Raw genomic sequence first — 20,620 nt, forward strand, 5'->3', positions numbered from 1 at the left:
TTACAAATAGAAAATCTGAACTTGGAAATTATTCCTCCTTGCAGTGTGGCAGCTCTTGCTGACAAAGAGAAATGTACCTTTTATTACTTCTCCTAGCAGGAGCTCTAGTGAGTCAGATGCAGTGGGTATTACTGTGATGACGATGGTCCTCATCTCCATGCATTCAGCTGGGAGGCAAAGCAGCTGGTTTAGCATTACCGAAGCATGGGAAGGGGGGCTGCCTTACAGGTACTTCAGGAGCTAGCTTCTTAACAAAAAGTACTCCATACAGACTCATAACAAAGCAGCAAGTACTGGGCTGGCCTATTAAAGTCAATGTGAAGCTTTAGGAGGAGGTCCAGAAATAACAGTGCACTTAGCAGCCTGTCTTATAAAGGTGGCTACAACCAGCATCCTGTTTACAACCTGAATGATGCAGCATCTTTTCTGCTGAATTCTTGAAGCTACCATTTAATTAAAAGATTCTGTTCCATTAACTTCATAAGAGGTATTCAACGTTTCATCCCCTGATGAAATACCATGTAAGTCACAACCTAAGTGCCATAGGTAAGCAGGTTAAAGGGTGGAATGAAGGAGCAAGTTGCAAAGAGATTGATAAATGATGTTTAACACATACATTGGCATCATCTGTGTTTAGCTTCTTTAGTTTGTCTGCCATGGTTTTTATTGCTTCAACATACAAGAGAGTTGTATATCTATATTTGGAAGAAGTCTTTCAAGGAAGGGAAGACAGAAGCCTGACAGTACATAGGGGAAAGCTAGCGTGAGAATAACCAGTACAAGGAAGACATAATTGGTTTCACTGCTTTTACTGCTTAGTCATGTCAATGGAACAGTATGCAAGTGTGCATCCTTGCAGAACTGAGGCTAAGCTGCAAAAGAGAACTGTTATTTACTTACACCTCAGTATGATGCTTCTGCCATCAACTATGCTGAATCCCTGTTTTCCTAATTGCCTTCTTATGTTGGAAAGGATGAAGTAAATACTTCTCCCTTCAAAAATATCAAGTAGAAAGGAGTATCTCAATTGGTCTTTTACGATGGAGAAAAGAGCTCATGTCTGCATGCATGTGCTTTACTCAGCATTGCTGCTGGCCTCTCTCCTCCCCTCTTCCCAGCACAAACAGGTTGAGTCTTTTTTCCCCCTCTACTTTGTTTTCCTCATTTTTACTTCTTCACATTCAATTTGGCATTATTTCCTTCCCCACAATCTCTTTCATGTACTTTCCATTCTTAATGCAATACATTTTTGTCTGTGGAGGGAAATGCATTGGTTCATATGCCTGGACAGACACCCCCAGAGCTGTATGTCAGCACCTGGTTCAGATCATACTTCTACCAACATCAGTGGACTAGGATGTTTTAAATGCCACAAAGACCAGGAAGGACTCTGGTTGCCCTTAACCTCTTGTACAGCATAAACCATGGAATCTCATCTGCTAATTTCTGTACCTATCATAAGTTTTGCTTGAACTACAGAGTCTTTAGGAAGGTCTGTGAATTTCAAGCCTCCAGCTTAGTCTGGAAATTGATCAACTGTTTAACAGCATTTCCATTAAAAATGGATTATTTCTCAGATAAATGTGTCCAACTTAAAATTGCAACTGTTGGATGTAATTAGGTATTTTTAATCTCTTTTGGTAATCTTTCTTTCTTCTCCACTGGAAGTATTTGTAGGTTTTTATCTCACTTTGGATATGTAAGCCCTTTATGATAGGTTTATTGAGATTTCAAGCAGTATTTGCTTTTCTGTAAAATAACTCACAAGCCAATCTAATTGACCGTTTAAAAGGATACCCAATCAGATGAGGACACAAAAGAAGCAAAACAAGTCAAACACAACCAAAAGTGTATGTAAGCAGTGTGTAGGTATGCAGCTGATCAGACTACCCTTCCTCTTTAATAAGGAATTTTTGCCTCTTACTGAAGGTCAAAACCAATGTAGTGGAGTGCTTTCAGTCAGCCATAAACCTGTGGTAGCTCAGTGAAAACAGAAAAGCTGGAGTGATGGTATTTTTAGTTTTGCATCTTTTGAATATCAAGTGGAATTTCTGGTTTTGTGCCTGCCTGCTTTTTTGAATTATCTCATGTGATAAGCATGCTCAAAAAGCACAGCTATATCATAAAAGCAAGTTTTCTCCACCTGAGCTACAGCCTCTAGCTAAGATGCTGTACCAAGCATCGTCATAAACCATAGTCCAGAAAGCAGTAGTTTCATGGGGAAGTTGAAAGCAGGATGATTTTCTTGTCTATCAAGTTGAACAAAAAACCCCCAACATTAACATTGTGTTTTCAATGTGTTAATAGCTACTTTTATCTTTGGTAGTTAATTAAAAAAAAATGGGGAAGGATGACCAAAGAGAGAGAATTTGAGAAAACTGCCTTTCTAAATTGCAGTCCCTGTGAGGGACATTGACAACATTAGAAAAACACTGGCTGTGAACACTGTTCACTGTGTTCATGTATACACACAAAACTTGAAGGTTACAATAAACTTAATAATTACTCTTCTTAACTATAATTCTTATTATTATTCTTATATAAGATTGAGGAATTGAGTCATAAAGGCCCATTTTGCTACAGGCCTATGCCACGTGTTTGATTAATCTCGACAGAAGCAGGATTAGGCTATCTCACATCCATGTTCACAGTGTATACTACACATCATCTTCATTCTGTCCCTCAGAGCAAGCTGACAAGAGGTCTTTTTTTGTCAGTGTCAAAAGGACAAGTCAATGGAAGCCCATCAGTATGGTGAAGGTTGAAATGGTTGAAAAGTACTTTTGAGAGGAAGGCATGTGATATATTACAGAGCTTACTGAAGGTACCAAAAAGTCTGTATTACAGAAGTTATTTCCTGCAGCTACTGAATTTGGACACCTCACAGAAAAGGCTTCCTTGCGACAACCAGTCCGTATTAATGAGCTATTTTTATCTGACAGAATATGGTCATTCAAGGTTCCTGGCATTCTGAATATTTTTACATGACAAGTTTTCATTAGCCTGTGAGCACTTATATGTTTGCATTGGGAAAATTGGTGGTGTCTATTTTAAAAACCTAACATCTGTATCATTTTCACAATTGCCGTAACAATCCCCTTCCATGAGGTAACACTGCATGGATGTTGCCACATGCAGCAGGGAAGCTAACCCATTAAAAAGCTCAAACATGTAAATGAAACCCAGTCTCATTTAACAACCTGAGGAGATGAGACAGTTTTAATTTCAGAACATGTGGATGAAGTATTATGAATGTTGACTTTTACATTTTCAAAGAGGATATTTTATTTAAAAGTTTCCTTTCTTGGGGGTGGGGTGGGAGTTATGGAGGAAACTAGGTCAGTTTTACCAAAGTGAAAAAAATGATTTGAATCTTGGATGCATAATTAAGCTATCCTTAAGCAGGAAGAAAAAAAAACAACAGCACAAGCCTGAAATACTGTTAAAAATAAATTAAGTATAATCACCGTAAGGGTATAATATTTTAATTTAGGGTGGAATACTTTACGAAGGCTCCAGTTAAAATACCAAAATATTACTTGCTCTGGCTTTTTTTCTTTTTTTTTTTTTTTTGAGTGGAAAAGGGTGGTGCTCACTCTGCTCTGACGGTATCTGTGCCGCTGTCTGAAAGCTGAACCAAAATCTGATCCCTGACTTCTTGACATACAAGGCTGTGTCTGTCCAAGAAACAACCCAACAGGGGTTACAGGCTGGGGCCAGAATCTCTTTCCTCCCTTCTGTGCGAGCAGAAGAACAGAGCAGATGCACCGGGAAATGCATGCTGTCACATCTCTGCATGTACTGGATGAGCCAGTTAAAACACTCCTAGTGTTGCTGTTAAGACACACAAAACCTCGGTGTGCACCCTCTTCTTCCCTCCAATGCCTGGAAACACCACTTTTACAATGTAAAGTCAATAGGAATTTGTTTGGCACCTTTTTAAGAATAAGGAAAAATAGACTTCTAGTTGCAAATAAAAATTACCTATATGAGGAGCAATGAAAATATGATTGGGTCATTTAGCTTATTTCATGTCCCTTACACACTGTTCTCTACTCTGCTCTAAGTCAATGGCAACTATGATCTGGTGTCTTTGAAGACAACATTATAGATGACTCAGAAAGTGTATTCTTTGCAGTTACTAAACCTTTGCAAAATACTGTCCTAAAAGTCTCTTGGACAAAATACCACTCAGTACAGAAAACAACAAAGGTGCAGAATTTAATTATAAGTATTTCAAAGTTCCTTTAGGATATTTACTAAAGAAGCAATATCTGAGATCAAAAGCAATAGCAACATGTGTGATTAGTTATTTCCCATAAAACCACTTGGAATTCATAGCTTATAATTTAAAACTCTGTTAGATCTCACTGACAGTTACTTTTGAGTTCAAAAATACACCAAGCACTAATAAACAGTAATTTCTTCCACTTTATCAGTAAGTCTGTATAAGCTGTTGGGGCTGACCTATGCAAAAGCCATATTCCAAACTTCTTAATAGATTTGGCAAACCTTGCCAAAATCAGCACCTGGATGAAACCTGAGATAACCTGAGCCCATCATGCAAGTTTATCTCAGGTGTTCCTATCGAGCTAGGAGGCAGAAGAAAACTGCTGATGTTTCCTGTTTTAAATACCAACAAAAAATGTAGGTAAAATGAAGTTTTATGACAGTTTTACAATTTCTTTTCTTTTCTAACAACACAATTAAAAAGTTGAGATTAAGCAGCATTTCTCAGGAGTCTCATCAGTGACATCAGTTAAGCGGAAGCAGGGGGATACTGAGGCTCCATCAATGCAGAAACAGTGGTGCAGTGGCTTGCAACAACCTGTCAGCATAAATATTCCTGAGTAGTTCACCTTGCTGCTGATTTGACTCAAAAGGAAGAAGCAGACTTGAGATGAACTGTAGCAGAGGCTCTTTTGTTTATTCTTAGGAGTTTTATGTAATCAAATATGATACTGCAACAATAGACTAAAATGATAATGTGAGTAAAACAAAAATGATGTTGAGACACACCATCCATGTTCAGCACATGCAACTGCAGACATCTGCAGAACTAAGAATATTGCCTGAGCACCACACATCAGAGTTTTAGTAAATACAGTACTGCTATCCAGACAAACTGTAACATGAACAAGATGTGTCATCGCTTTGATTCCATAAATTGCAGCGTTTTTGCAGCACTAGAATAACTTATCTGTTGTGAAAGCCCCAACTACGCAAGCACAGCACAAATTTGAGTAGATGTACAGCCATCAACCAACTCTGAAAATTGATCTTTAATCAAAACCAATGGGGGAAAACATGATCAAAGACCAGTGATGCAGTCTGGCCCTGGATTCTGGGGTACTACATGTGTGAAATCAATGTATTTAGCTATAGGCAGCTAAAAAAAAAGTGACAAGAGCAGCTGGTTTAGATCTCCTGCAGTGAAGTCATGGACGTCATAGTAATTGCACAGAGACTTAATAATGCCTTCTCTCAGATAATGCTCGGGTGGCTTGGTAAGTTCATATAATTGCCATTAATGAAGGCCATCTGCTGAGTGACAAGGTAATCATTCTAAAAGTTCTCATTCATGTCATCCAGTGCATGCAAGCAACAGAGTAATGCTTCAGTCACTTACGGTAAAGTGGTAAATGAAACTTCACTGTTTTTCAAACCGTGTGTAATTCCTGGTTACATTCACCCTAAGAACCAGCATGTATTTTAACACAGTACTGTAATTTTTTATTTAAAAAAATCTATTTTCTGTGTTTACTGCTAACAAGATTTTCTGATGAACTTTCTCAATGCCTACTGCAGCACAGTGGCAAGTCAAAAAGCAGGAAGCCTATCTTTAGAAAATTTTTTTCTGCACTAATTTACATACATTACAAATCCTTCTGTCAACTCATCATTATACATACAGTACCTGTAACCAGAAAAAGGAAAGCAAACTCTGTAAAACATGGAAACATTACTACTTTGCCATACCATTATCTTTGAATGAAGCCAAATAATGCCCTTTCTGAACAGTGATGGAGGTACTCATTTAGTGGAAATTTTTATCATCATTTTATGTGACTTCTCATTGATGGGAGAATGGTAATGGAAAAGGAATGGAAAAACACAGCAAAAGATTCTTGCAAATGCTACAGCCCCAGAATTAAGGTAAACTAGAGTGGTTCAGCCGACATTACTGTGATAAGTGAGGTTTGTTCATCAAAAGGTTTAAGGGGTAGTGTTGCTTGTTATACTTTAAGAAACTCTTTGTAACTGTTGTTTGTGAAACATCTTTTTTCTTTGTGAAGGGAAAGGGAAAGTCAATTGTCCTATTATGAAAAGTATGCTTTATTAAAGTAGGATAAACGCTTTTAGAGAAGGAAAAGGAAGGGGGGCTGAGTGGTTCGACTCGGTATCTTGTTGCAGAATGTTGTAAAGCTTATAACCATATAAGGAATGGAGGTTGAGGGAGTGGTTAGCCTAATGAGAGAAACTTCTCGAAGCTTCTCGAAACTCCTCGATGATGAAACCCCAGCAACAAAAAGGAACCAATGGAAAGGAGCCACATAAATATCTGGGCAAAAGGGAGAACAGGATTGGCTGAAGCCGAAATCGAGAGGTATAAGGGGACGCCTCCCAGGGGCCCGGTGAGCGTCTTGCGTGGAGCAGGGACTCCCCGGTGCACCCAGCGCTGTTTTTTTTATCTGCTACCGTTTGCTCAATTCAATAAAATTTACGTTTTGAAACGAGAGTGGCTCACTCGTTTATGACAATTACAATCCACCCCAATATCTAAAAAATGATAAAATGCTGAAACTTTACAATTAGCATCCACGAATGCAAATCTTAACGAAAAGGTACAAATCAACCCGTGCATAATCATGTGAAAATCTGAATTAATTTGGTCAATTTGCACAATTTTGCATTTGCTACTGCAAAATTAATGGTGAAGTAATTCTGAATAAGCTATCTGGAATACCAGAATGAGGTATAACAAAGTATCAGATTAGCCTAAGAACTTTGCTTCCCAGCCAGTCTAATGAAGCATCATGCTAATATAACCACACTGCTTTTATGACCTGAGTTACAAATCTGGGTTGACAAAGCTCGCTCATTTTACTCTTATGAGTTGTCCTATTGCCCTTTTGTTTACTAACTGCTTTATCAGTAAGTCCAACATACCACTTTTGCTTAATTCTGATCAACACCTCCATTTGCATAGGTAACTTTGACAGTAGGGCACTTTAGATGCCAGGCTTCCCACTGAGCCTTAATCACAGTGCTGTGCTGTGAATTATAGCAGTAAGTCTTCTCAATACATATACTTTTTTTTTCCCCAAAGTTTCATCTTATCTTATAATTTAAAAACTTCAAAAGCTGGGCTCACCATGTGGAGATGGGACACTAAAGGGAATTGTGTTTCTCCTCCTGTAACAAATATTCATTTCCCAGTGAAAAGAAAGAGTAATTCAGGGCAAGATTTGAACTCTGTGGCTGCCCATAGTGCCAACCAAGAGAATTTGGCCTGGTGAACTTCTATTTTTACAGAGAATGGGACTCATCAGGCAGAAAACAATGGAACTCTGCTCTCAGAGGCTAGGTCTGGGAGGTGGAGGAACAGCATGGTACTGCAAACCAAACAAACAAATCTTGAGATTCTCAAAACACCACAAAACCAGGACTTTAAATGAAGCCTACATTAAAATACTAAATGAGTAATTTTAATAAAGGAGTTAATGAGAAGTTTTGCCTGAGTCCAGCTAATACCCAGACTGTTATATTTAGTACAGCCCTTTAAAAGCACACTGCTATACTGGGATAGCTGAAGTGAAGAGCTAAGTGTTCCAGCGCACCTCATGCTGTCACACACAGTAATGAGTGCAGTATCACCAGACTCAGCTTTCACCACCCAGTAGCCTTCTGGTTCCCTAATATTTGCAAAGACATATATCAGGGTTAATAATGAAAAGCACAGATAGGCAGCTTGAGGAAATGACAAGATAATAATACATTACATGTGAGCAGCACTGGGATTTCAGGTATTCAGATTGCTATGGCATGAAAATTAAAACTACTGATTAAGGGAAATAATTCTCATATATCACCTAGGCTTGTTGAACTACCCTACATAGCATACAGTGAAACTATGTTTTTAATATTCTATAATATAATCAAATGTATCTCTAAAGTAAATGGCGTCATCCAGACCTCATCAGAAATGGGTCAGTGCTCTTTGAATATCTAGGATGCTCCATCCACAAGATAATTTTATAGTATATTTAAAAGCTTTAAACTACTGAAGTAGAAACGGAACATATTTTCAATGGCAACATGCTGTTTCACAAACTAATTTTATACAGAACACAACAGCAGAATATTTTGTGTTGACTGCTCCTCCTTTTATGAAATGGTTGTCACTGACCTAGTCCTGCTAAAGTGCTCTTCTGTGATGACTTAGTATTCTGCTGGAAGTCATAAGATAACAGAATGAAATAATGGTTATGTTTTGTGTGTCTGATCAGCACACCACATTTTTATAAGGAATTCCTGATCTGATTACTTTTGGTATTGATTAATGGCTCCCCATAAGTATTTACCAGTCAGACTTTCTTTTAAATAATATTCACAAAGAAAAACACTAGATTTAATCTCAAAATGGAAAATGGAGTAGTAAAGGAAGGCTGGGAGGAAAGCATGATACACCTGAATTTTACACATTTACCATACAGAAATAGAAACTTGAGAATCAACCTGAAAGAAAACTTCTGTTCAACAGGAGATAAATGGGTTTATCAAGCTTTATCATTACTCTCCTGGTGTTTCTGTACCAATTACCAGATGTTAACAGTAAATGAAATTCCCATAATCTGATAAAGCATGCCACATTTTCTTGTTGATGATTCACTGTGTTTTGCTCAACTGTTTATTCTGTCTTTTGCGCCTACAGCTCTTTAAGGTTTCTTGCCAGAGCAGTTCACCTCATCTTACAGTTCTCATAACATCATTCTTATTGACTTACAGCAATTAAAGTAACTTTATCAGTCAGGTTTCCCAGTTTTATGTTGCGTGTGAATACACCTTCTCAGTCATGCAATTATGCATTCACTTTTACAGCCTTACCCTTCACCTCTTCAAGTAAACCCCTGGGAATCAGAAGACTGTATCACTGCAACAGCTTTGAATAAACAACAAACACGTGGAAGGATAAAGGTTTAATGGTATAAAGGACAAAATTCATGCACCTCTTGCCAAGTGACAAGGCTATAGAAAGCTAATTAATTTTCATGTAGCTAGGGAGCTTTTAAACCAAGTAATTTTAAAACACAATTAAATCTTTTTTTCAAAACTCAATTTTAATGTGACCAGACTTCGGTTAACTGGTTTTCTGGTCTAGGGGTCTTCAGGTGAAAAGGAAGTACTGAGGCCATTACATACTTCAATTATTTCCCTTATTTTCAGAGCTAATACGTATTCTTGCCTAGTGCCAGACAGAATATTTCAATTGGTGGTACTTATATTTAGCTAAGTGAGAACCATTAATCACCATTTCCTGACAGTATCCTAGAAAAAATGCCAAAGTACTTCTATTCAAATTTCATTCACTCAGTCACTTTAAAAAGATTTTATTTCTATAGGATATTAGTGTGGGGATTTGAACTGATGGGTGATTTACTAAATAAGTTCCCACAAATATAGTTCATTATAGCAATTTAATAGATTCCTACATATTAGATTGAAATATATGTAATCTAATAATGTATGTCATACTTTGAAAGGCTAATTGATCATAAAAGCGACCTCCTGTTTATGGAGTTAAAGAATTCCTATTTGTAGTAAGGACAAGTCACATTCAACTGATAGTGTGTGGATTATATTTCATCTTTGATCCTTTCCCCTAAAACTGAGTTTCTCTGGGACATATTTTAACAAACTCACTGGATAGTTAATTGTCCATAATTTCTTAAACCAGAAAAAACCTTGCTGTTTTCCAAAGCTCCTCTATTACAGATTTTATAGGACTACAGGAGTCAGCTTTAACCTCTTTACTAGATTTTTTTATGAAAGAAAGTGAGGCTCTCTGCATCTCTGCATACAGATAATAAGCAGCCTCTTCCAGAATTTTCATACTAATAAAAAGCCTGCCAGCCACTGCTCCTCATCCCATTTCGATTACTCCTATCTACTGCTCACACCCAGTCTGCTTCATTGCACTCTCCAGCAAGGCACTTGCGTTCCAAACAACACCTACTCTTCTTGTGACTTCCAACTGACTGTAGTGCCTTCTCTTGTAAGGTCAACAACTTTTCTCCTCTAGTCTATGTAGGTGCTAATAGAGGGAATTAAAAGCTAGTCACCATACTCCCATGTCTTACACTTGCCAGAGAAGATAAACAATGGAAATTTCTGTCTAGCCTCAGCTATCTCAAGCTCAAATATGCTCAGAAAAAACTTGTGCTGTTCAATAAAGCAGCTATCAGTCTTTCATAAACTCCAGTGTATATGAGGGACATACAAGAAGGGCATCCCTGATAAATGGCATGACCCAACTCAGACATCCTCCACGCCCTTGCTGCAGTGTGTGAAGATGTCTAAGAATGTAATGCGACCAAAATATCCCATACTTTTCTTGTAAGTTTTTTCAAAAAATTGAGGAAATTTTTTTTTGCAATTTTCCAACAACTCTTCAACCGGTGGAAAAACAGAAAGTTACAGTCTAAATGTTTGTCAAGGGCTTAATGTATGTAATTGAAAAGAGGAGCCACATGTTGAACAATGCTAAGTACTAGCAATGTATGTATGTCAATTCTCCCACTCTTCCTAAATGAAAAGTTTTGTTACTGAGGCTTTTGAAGGTTTCTTCTAATAAAAGACTTACATACACAGTTGTGAATGGCATTAACAATTTTTGGGGACGCAGAAATTTTGTTCTTCGATAGTGACATTAGATAGGTTATATTACATATATACAACGTATTAAATATTTTAAACAAAAAAAATATTTTTATTTTTGGTAGAACTGATCTAACTGCTCATTCATCATCACATTACACATTCTTGTGTACCAACTAGCTCCAGGCTTCTGAAAGTGACTATTATTTTGTTGTGAGAATCTAACAGTAATTAGATAGTCTGTCACGTGCAGGTTGTCTTTACACAACACTCTATAAAGACCTTTCGTACCACTGAGATGATTTTGTCAAAATCTGTTTTCAGTTCACTGAACTGAGAGTGCATTTGTCTAAGCCATTTTCCTATTTCCTAGGCTCTGTACCTGTTCCAACAAGCTTTGTGTTTGCTACTGCTAAGACTATATTCTAGAGATGAAGATTTCTCTGACGATGCTGCAAAGATTATTAGTTGCTTTTAACAATTTGAGTACCGGTCTCTGCTATCTGAAATAAAACCCAAACGCAACACAACCCCACAACTTTTCAATACTCTGTGGTCAATTAAAGAAGCAGTTAGTCAGTTAAATGAAAGGACTAGCCAGAATATCAGCTTTTCAGGGTACATAGTGCCATTATTTATTGTCACGGAACACTATTCCCTTTAAAAATCTTTGAAAACTGCCATTTAATTAAGTGGAAGCTTCTGTTTCTCACACTGAAGAATATATTCCACAAAACAGAGTCTGTTGCATTTTGCTTATTAACTAATATCTGTTTGCCTCTTTCTCCCTTCCAGCCACCCAGCAGTCCACTCAATCAATGCACTACTGTTGCCTAGTTATCAGGAGTCCAATTCTGCTACCATTGAGGGAACATTAGATTCCCCATTGATTTCAGTGAAGGCAGATTAGTTCCAGGCAGCACACAGATGAACTGAAACAGAAGTTCTTACAGATTTTCTGCTGCAAAAATGTTGCTTTCATTAGGGCATTTAGAGCTGCTTCTGTCTTCAGGCTAACAGCGCTCAGTATAGTAGGTAAGAAGTCTGACACAATATTGTATTAACTCATGGTTTCTGTCTAAGAAACTTCTAACAGAAGTGTTTATAATTTAACTGCTTTAAAGATACTGCTTGCATGCATCTAGGAAGTGGGGTGCTTCTTCTCTAGCTCTAGAAGAAAACAATCATAATTTAGCTACTGTTGGGCAGAGCTTAGGAAGGCTCTCACCACAGCTGGCAGCATAATGATCACAGTTCTCAGCAGTCTGACAAGGACTTCTGTCACGTGGAGCAAAGCCCACAGGGACCTGACCACTGACTTCAACGGCAAGATCCCTGTCAGCTGCAGTTAACTTCAGTGCTTGCACTGTTTGTCTCTCATAGCATCCTGATTTCATCAGCACATCCCTACTGCACACCTGAACTCACAGAACAGGCATTTAAGCATGCACTGACACAACTTGGCATGTCCCCGTATGCCAGCACAGTGTTGTACAGGTTAGCACAGACTCTTAAACAGCATGAGCAGAATACTGAAGTACTAATTAATCACCCTGTCGTGGTTCAAGCCCAGCCGGCAACTTGGAACCACGCAGCCGCTCGCTCACTCCCCCCCTTTTCCTTCCTCCCCCCGCTCCCGGAGGGATGGGGAGGAGAATCGAAGGAATGTAACTCCCACGAGTTGAGATAACAGCTCTCCAGTAACTAAGGTATAATACAAACCACTACTGCTACCAATAATAATGATAAGAGGAATAACAAGGGAAAAGGACACAACCGCTCACCGCCCGCCGACCGATACCCAGCCCGACCCGAGCAGCGATCTGGGCCTTCCGGGTAACTCCCCCCAGTTTATATACTGGGCATGACGTGCTGTGGTATGGAATACCCCTTTGGCCAGTTTGGGTCAGGTGTCCTGTCTCTGCTTCCTCCTGGCTTCCCCTCCTCTCTGGCAAAGCATGAGACTGAGAAAGTCCTTGGTCAGAGTAAACATTACTTAGCAACAACTAAAAACATCGGTGTTATCAGCATTGTTCCCAGACTGAAAGTCAAAAACACAGCACTGCACCAGCTACTAAGAAGGAGAAAAAATGACTGCTGTAGCTGAACCCAGGACACACCCTTTCCCCTTAGCAAGACTAATTGCCTCAGGCTTGATGCCTTGCAACTGTTCTGTGTCTGCTTTTCAGTAACTTCAGCATTCTGCGTGGTAGCAGGCAACTACAGACACATCTCACATCCATCATCCTTTATATAAGGTACTCCTGCTTCTCCAGCACTGAAAGGCAAATAATCTTTTCAGGAGAAGGATGTTATTCTGGGAAATAACTAAAAGTCTCAATTTCATACCTCTCTGATAGCTGTACAAAACTCACTCTGCAGCACCTTCTTTAGAGACTGTAGCTTGTGTACTGGTACTTCTCCAGATTCTTGCAGTTTCTCCAGTAGCTCAATTGCTCTTGCAACATCTGAGTGGGGAAAAAGAAAGGAATACAGATCAGTATAAACAGTGACTAATAAGTGATTAAAAGGGGCACAATGATGGTCATTTTAAATTTCAAATCCACTTTACTAACAGATACTATATTAACCTTGTGCTATACCAGCTGCAGTGAGCAACAACGCTGCTGTTCAGAGATCCAAATCCCAAAGTATGGCCAAGCCATGCATGTACGTGTACAACAGACACACACAGAGTGGTTCAGTCATAGTTGCAAACATTCTTTGGAACAAAGCTACCAGCTCAAAGCTGCTAATCCATATTAGCAGACCTAAATTATTTCTTACTTTCTGCATTAGAGAAAGTAGCACAGGAACTTTATGGGGCTTACTTTCAGAAAGTCTGAAAGAATGAAGCCGAGTCCTTATGTAAGCACCCTCATGATGACAGCACTTAAGAAAAATACTTGATTTTTTCTTCTTATAAATTGCCTAGGTTTCCAAAGACCTGATCTGCCACACGAAACCCATACAACCCACAGAAATACACAAAATACTATTTCTGGTGGCCTGAATTTTCCTTAAGTACCTGTGTATTGTAAAGGGAAATATTTAAGTGTCTCTAATGAGCAGTCTAGGGGGCTTAAGCTTAAGTGACTAGCCATATTGTGCAGTGGGTGGGAATCTGGTCCAGTTAAACAGCGCCCATACCCTCACTCTCATATTTTTCCTTTTAACACTAGTTCCTAATTTACAGTTACTACAATGCAACCAAAAAATCCCAAACCAAAACAAAAAGCCAACAAACCCAACACATGAAATGCCCAACAATCCTTTATGGCTGGGGACACAGGGGCACAAGAAGTAGTGGCCAGTCTCATGGAGGCTAGCCTAGTCAAGCAAGGGACATGCTGACTTAGGGGCAGGAGTGAACTGAGCAATACATATCCTGGTCAGTCTTCAGGGTGATAGAGCTTGAACAGAGGGTTTTCTGCTCCTGTGTCATTTAACACTACCTTGCAGCTTTTCAGCTGGTACAGTTGAACCTGGCGATGCTGTTGTCTTGATGATGTGGTCATTTTCGGATCTCCTAGCATCTTTTTCATAGCCACCAGAGCCACTACTGGCCAGTTATACCACTCTACTAAGCATAGGTCTGTATTCTAGTGATGAAACGAATGCGTAGTACTAAATGATAAAACAATACTGGAGGCATTTTAATGCTGTGCTTTAACTGCACAAAGAAGAAATAAACACCTCCCCCCAACCACACAACTCCAAAATGATTACAATGGCTAGAAGCAACCTTATATAATTCTCCTTTCCGACGACAAAGATTGTACTGTTTGTGACTGGGAGATTATGCTAATTGAAACAGTTCTTACAATTCTTGGCTTATAGCTGAGCTATACTGACCAGATGTCTTATACAACAAAGCCATGAGAAGTTTTCTGGAAATAGAAAAGAGATGACAGTAGATGAGCTGTAACAGGAATAAAAACATAATCACACATTTGCATTTATAAGAAAATAGCTACTATCCAGCTGCACAGTGTTAGGAAAACAGAAGATGACACCTCAGAAAATCTAAAATTCAATTGAAAGAGGCAGGCAACTGGTCAGCACAGTAGGTTGTGTCATAGTAGATTAACACCCAAATAATTATCATGCTTTTTTATAGGCATCTGCTGAAAGATAGCTCTAAGTATGAGAGGAAGCATGGAAGACAGTAGGCAGTGTTTCTTTCAGAAGTATGTTTCCACTTAGGGGTGTAGTTCGCATCGCATTGCAGTCTTGGAACTCATGAACTTTCAGATGGAACTAACCCTAACCCTGCATTCAAACACTGCACCTGTGTTTTTGCTCCATGCAGTGCTTCAACTGCTATTTGCTTTCTCTACTCCACACTACCTGCTGGTAGAGATATATCCAGTATCATTCACAAGGGATCATCAGAGAGGCAGAGACCTTGGTGTGATGGGAAAGAGAAGGTCTGGATTAGTGAAGCAGGTTTGTGAGTTGCAAGCACGGAGACAGCAGTTGAAGCTGTATGTGCAAATAAAAAAGGGAAGAGATGATGTCGAGGTGTACCAAGAAAGATCCCTCCACAGCACTTACTGAAGTGATGATCAGAAAGCTAACAGGAGATCTGGCTATCAAGGAAAAATAAGATTCTAAAAAGAGTATGACTGATGGCAACTAATAAAGAAGATGGTTTTCAGATTTAAGAAGTATACTCTTTAGCAAGAACCATTTCAACAGAGTGCAAAAGAATATCAGTGCATTAAATAAAATATCATAGGATCAGAATTGTTTAGGTTGGAAACCTAATATGGAAAACTAGTATGATGCAACAAACACAATTTTTAATCTTCTCAATAATAATGTCACAATGATTTTCTAACAAGACTATCAAATCATTTACCTTAGATTTTTATTTCTAAAGCCTGCATTGTCTCCCAAGACTTGCAGTTAGCTAAACACTAAACTCACACTTCCCAGTTATTAGTACAAGTTGGTGCAAACTCGTATGTCGTACAGCACAAAGCATCAGGATGATTTATTCTGAAGAAGCTTCAACAGCCGACCATAATAGATAAAGCCTCTGAAACTAATGTCATATGCATAGTTATTCAAATACTCTAAATTAGACTGGGATTTTTTTCGGTGCCAGTTCATGTAAGTTCTGACTGTCTTTTCCTCTCTCCAGCTATACCTGTAGAAGGTCAGTGCCACAGAGGACACACTGGTCCCTACTTTGTGTTGCTTAGAAATTTCATCACCCCACCTGAAAATTCTGTGCATCACCCCATATGCTCTGGTCCTAAACTAAACTATATTCCATGAAAATATTGTACTGCTTGAGAAATCTGATTCAGAAGGCAACATAATTAGCTTTAACTACATTAATCAATCTAAAAGAATTAAGGACAGGTCTAAACATTTCCCTAGGGCATGGACCAGACTCTAGATCTTGATTAATTACTTCTAAAGTGACGAGAGTTGCAATACAAATGATAAATTCATATTCTGGTTGAAAAGTCTGGCATGGGTGTTTAGTAAATAGTCTCACAGGCAAAAATGGGCACTAAATTGTTGTTTGTCAATACTAGATTACTTGGTGACTAGAAGTGGTTGGGGGTTAAGAAAAAGCAGAATATCCCAAGAACATTCTGATTTTCCACACTTCCAAATTCACCCACAATGCTAAAATACATGAATGCTGTTGCCCACATTCTTGTTTTGATTTATTATTCACCTACCATATCTGTTAACAGTAAGCAGTCTTCTTACTCTTGTCACAGTTAAGCCTGTAGCTTGCTCAATTTGGCAATGACTTGTGGGATATTGCTCACAGAAGAGAGAATACAGAATAAAGCACTTCATGGGATAAAATTACAGAATGAAAATGAGGCATGTGTTCAGGGCCAAAGCTGTTTATTACCAGCTGACGCTTTTTCAGGAGCAAAATATAACAGCTGGTACAAAACAGAAGATTTTGAGCAGACTAAAAATGTATAAACATGAGTGTATGAAGTATGAACTCATGAAATAGACTGTATTTACTTCCATTGATAACTTTTAAGGGGAGACTTGAACAAACAGTTGCTTTAGGACAGGTTAAAAAACTGAAAATTATCAGCACACAAGTACTCACTCAAGGTGAGGTCCAGCTAAAACTAAAGCAAATGCTTGCTCAAAGAAGTGATGTTACTGCTAATGAGGAAGACTTCAAAGTTGCAGTGGAAGAAAGCATACAGCAGGGAATCCATCCCTGTTGAAGTAAATGAGAATATTGTCATACGTTTGAGTATCCTCTGCTAGGCTCATTTTCTTGTCCCCAGCCCTCCTTTGATTCCAAATCTAACTAGCTTTGCTTGCAAACATCATTGCCAAGGAATTGTTCTTAAATACCATTTTCTTACATACTTATGGAATGTGCAAGTTGATGAAAAGAATGTGTGTGTGTATTTATATAGATATATCTTAAAAAAATCCCTCGAATTATGTTAAAAAATTAAGTTTTATGTAAATAAAATACACCTGCCTTTTATTTCTGATTTGTCTTTCCTTTAAGCAAAGATATTTTGAGTCACAACTTCTGAAAAGGATTGTTTTGCCTACTCTCAAACATTTTTCAAAATATGAACTTCATTATACTAGCATTAAACTCATGCTAATGTCATTGAAATCTATCTTCATCTCCCACGTTCATATCCCACAGAAATTGGTGGGAAATCTGAGTAATGATGTGGGTAGAATTATTCCTCTGTATTCTATGATGCATACACTTTAAAAGGAACATGCACATATTTACCTCTTTATTATATCGAATTCTAACCACATATTCTTTTTACAATTTTTTTTTTCTGATTTCCTTATGCACAATTTTTTGCTCATTCTGTTTAACATTCTTTTTTGTCTTCTCATCATTACGTTTGCCTACAGCCTTTCAGGAAATAATACTGTTTCAGTATGGTGGGTCATGTTGTCAGCAAAGCACACAGAAGGCAGGGGGCTCTGGGTGGGTGGAACACTTTATCAAGCGCACTCATCAAAAGAACAGTATGACTTTCAGAAAAAAAACTTCAAGTATTCTTGGTATTTTCATTTGAATGAAGTTTCATTTGCATTGCTAGTAAGAAACAAGCAGGAGGTTACTATACATGCCCTATGAAAGAGGAATCACTAAAACATAGAACTAGCAAGATACCATCTGTGATACAAGTGGAACATTACCATACACTAAACAAGGTTGAATCATGTATACATAGCCCTATAACATCATGCAGTTGAAAAAAAGGTCATCTCGCTTAGTTATCACTTTGTTCTCTTATATAGTGTTTTCACTTGCTGGGTCTTTTTCAAATATCTAGTAATGCACAACACAAACTGACCTGTTTGATTTGCTGGATGTTCTGTAAAGCAAATGTTATTTCCAACACTTTGCAATTCAGCTTTCACAATTTGAAAGCAAATTATGAATCCACAGACAGAATCCTGGCTGGTCTGAACTTGGTGCTCTTTAATTAAACATTGCTGTTAAAATTGGGTAGACCAGGCTCCAGCACTCTGTGAATGTTGTCCAGTGTGGGGTTTCAGTCTGCTAGATTGTGTGCAGGGTTTGTTTCAGTTTAGTCAGGCTGAAAACTATTAGGAAAAATGTAGCATATTATTTTAGCATGCTAAATATGTCCCACTTAATAGCAGAGTACCTCTTGAAAAAGAACTTCTGTACATGATTTATATTGCAAAATGTGAAAACCCTTGTATATCTGCCAGTGTCTAACCTTCCTCTCTTGCGCTAGTCTATGAGTCAGTTGGTCTGCAGTCCTTAAAATAAATATATTATCTCCTGATTCAAGAGACTATTAGGCAGTTAATAGCAGCTACAATGCTGTGAAATAATTGTTTAGGTTCAAACAGTAATTACTCTGAAACACAGTATTTCTTTACTCTGACAACTATTCTTAAATCGTGTTGGGTTGCTCCTAAAGTCAAAATATGGTGATCACTTTTTTATTTTATTTTTTTTTTATTTTAAGGTTTCTAATCTTGAATTCTTTTCTGTGCCTCATTCCTGTTAATTCTGGAGATCTTCACTGCATTAGGATGCCAGTTACTAGGGAAAATAAACGTGCTGCCTAAACACCACCCTTTGGTACCTTGAAGAGGTGGAACATCACTACAAATTGACAGCAAGGACACTCAGGAAGTGTCTAAAATATTCACTAGCTTCACCACGGCATTACTGAATAATAATCCTGGCAATTTTCGAGGTCTCTTCTGTTGTGCTTGAAGACCTTTAATCAGGCTGAAGGTGAAGAATTTGCACGAAAGAACAGGTCCTTATAATTGTCAGTAGTTTGTCATTCCTCAAGTACTTTTGTTCAGGCTTAGTTACCCCTTTAAGCTCATGAGAATACATTCCAGAATTCTTAATGTTATTCTGTCAACTTTTTATCATAATTTCCAAAGCCTACACAGGATGCTTTATTATATTTAGCAATCCTCTCCAAACACTATCAAATGACAGCAGGTAATCAATGGTTGGGCAATCAGAATTCTGTGGCAATTAGCAAAGTTCATTCATAATTCATAGCCAGTAGGCCTAGTACCAAACTATTTATGTGACTTTATGGTTAAAGCAACAGCTTTGGAAAATTTTCAGTGTGTATCTTCTGAAAATTTTCTGTATTACTAGAGCTCCGCTGTCAGTCACTGCTTTGTACAACATGGCAATTCTTACTCTGGTGTCAGACTGTCCAATATGCTTCCATTCACCTCTTTAGTTCCTTACTATCAGAACAGCGCTCTTCTGAAATACAATAGCTCTCCCATTACTTTTTTATTTAATTTAATCTGGAGAGTTCAGAAACATAGAAGTAAAGAGCAGCCTTTTTTTTGCCCCATTTAAATTGATATGTTTGTCTTGCCCAAAATTTCATGCTAATCAGGAAGCATAAAGGTGTACTTCACCACAGTAAATCAGACTTGCTGTGCAGGGAGCAATGAGCTGAGCTGTTAGAAAAGAGGAGTACTATTCAACACTTTATAGTGTGTATCTGTGAGGTCAAATTAATCATAGCAAGAATACTACTACCAGTGCTTTCATAATCTAAGTTAGATGATATGGGTAGCAGTTATAGGTTTAATGCAGTGGCACTTTACACTCCTGTGGTTAAACAATACTATATGAAAGCACAAACAAATATAACAAAGAACAATCACACAGAAGTCTCATGATTCATCTCGTGATGAGGGTTTCAATCCACCACAGTTCTGAAGTACACATCGACAGCTCAGCGACTCACCCTATACTGCCGCTACAGTCAATGAGGAAAAACAGACGCTTTGAGGCTGCAATTCATCTGACCTATTTTAGATGAGATGAATCATAGGCTGGGAGTGCCTGTTCCCTTGTTGACTAAAAAGAGAGACTCGATGATTGGCTCAGATGTAAATGCCTGCATCCTACATATTAGATATCTACATCAGCATGATGAAACCTACTCCCACTGGCCAGATACACAGCAAATGACTCATGCAAATTTACCTTCATGTGGTCCAGGAGACATCGTACTTCAGAATACTTACATCTAACAAGAACTGTTGTTAGCAGGCAGGCTAATGTGGTTTTTAGTTAAAGCTTTTAAAAATGCTTTAGCCAATGATTTTATAGATTGTTTTCTTAATGTATGAGAAAAATTGACTCTGAAATATGATTTAGTATATGTCTTGTCTGTCTCATTTTGTCTGATGTGAGATGACTGCTCCCAGCAACATTAATGGCATATCCCCA

General features: G+C 38.2%; 1 protein-coding gene across 1 annotated transcript in view; it reads right to left on the bottom strand.

Moving 5' to 3' along the window:
• The window catches only part of LOC104409437 (protein lin-7 homolog A), a gene marked incomplete at its 3' end in the record, with an annotated part of 26,560 nt that extends 6,164 nt beyond the window's left edge, over positions 1-20,396 (bottom strand). Inside the window, exons 1-2 of the mRNA XM_010019303.1 lie at positions 20,375-20,396; positions 13,228-13,346 (exon numbers count right to left, since the gene is read on the bottom strand). Of these exons, the coding sequence (XP_010017605.1) occupies positions 13,228-13,346; positions 20,375-20,396 (141 nt within the window). The remainder of the gene's footprint in view (positions 1-13,227; positions 13,347-20,374) is intronic.
• Positions 20,397-20,620: the final 224 nt, after the last annotated feature.

Source organism: Nestor notabilis, unplaced genomic scaffold, assembly GCF_000696875.1.
Source record: "Nestor notabilis isolate BGI_N333 unplaced genomic scaffold, ASM69687v1 scaffold34607, whole genome shotgun sequence".
Classification (NCBI taxonomy): Eukaryota; Metazoa; Chordata; class Aves; order Psittaciformes; family Psittacidae; genus Nestor; species Nestor notabilis.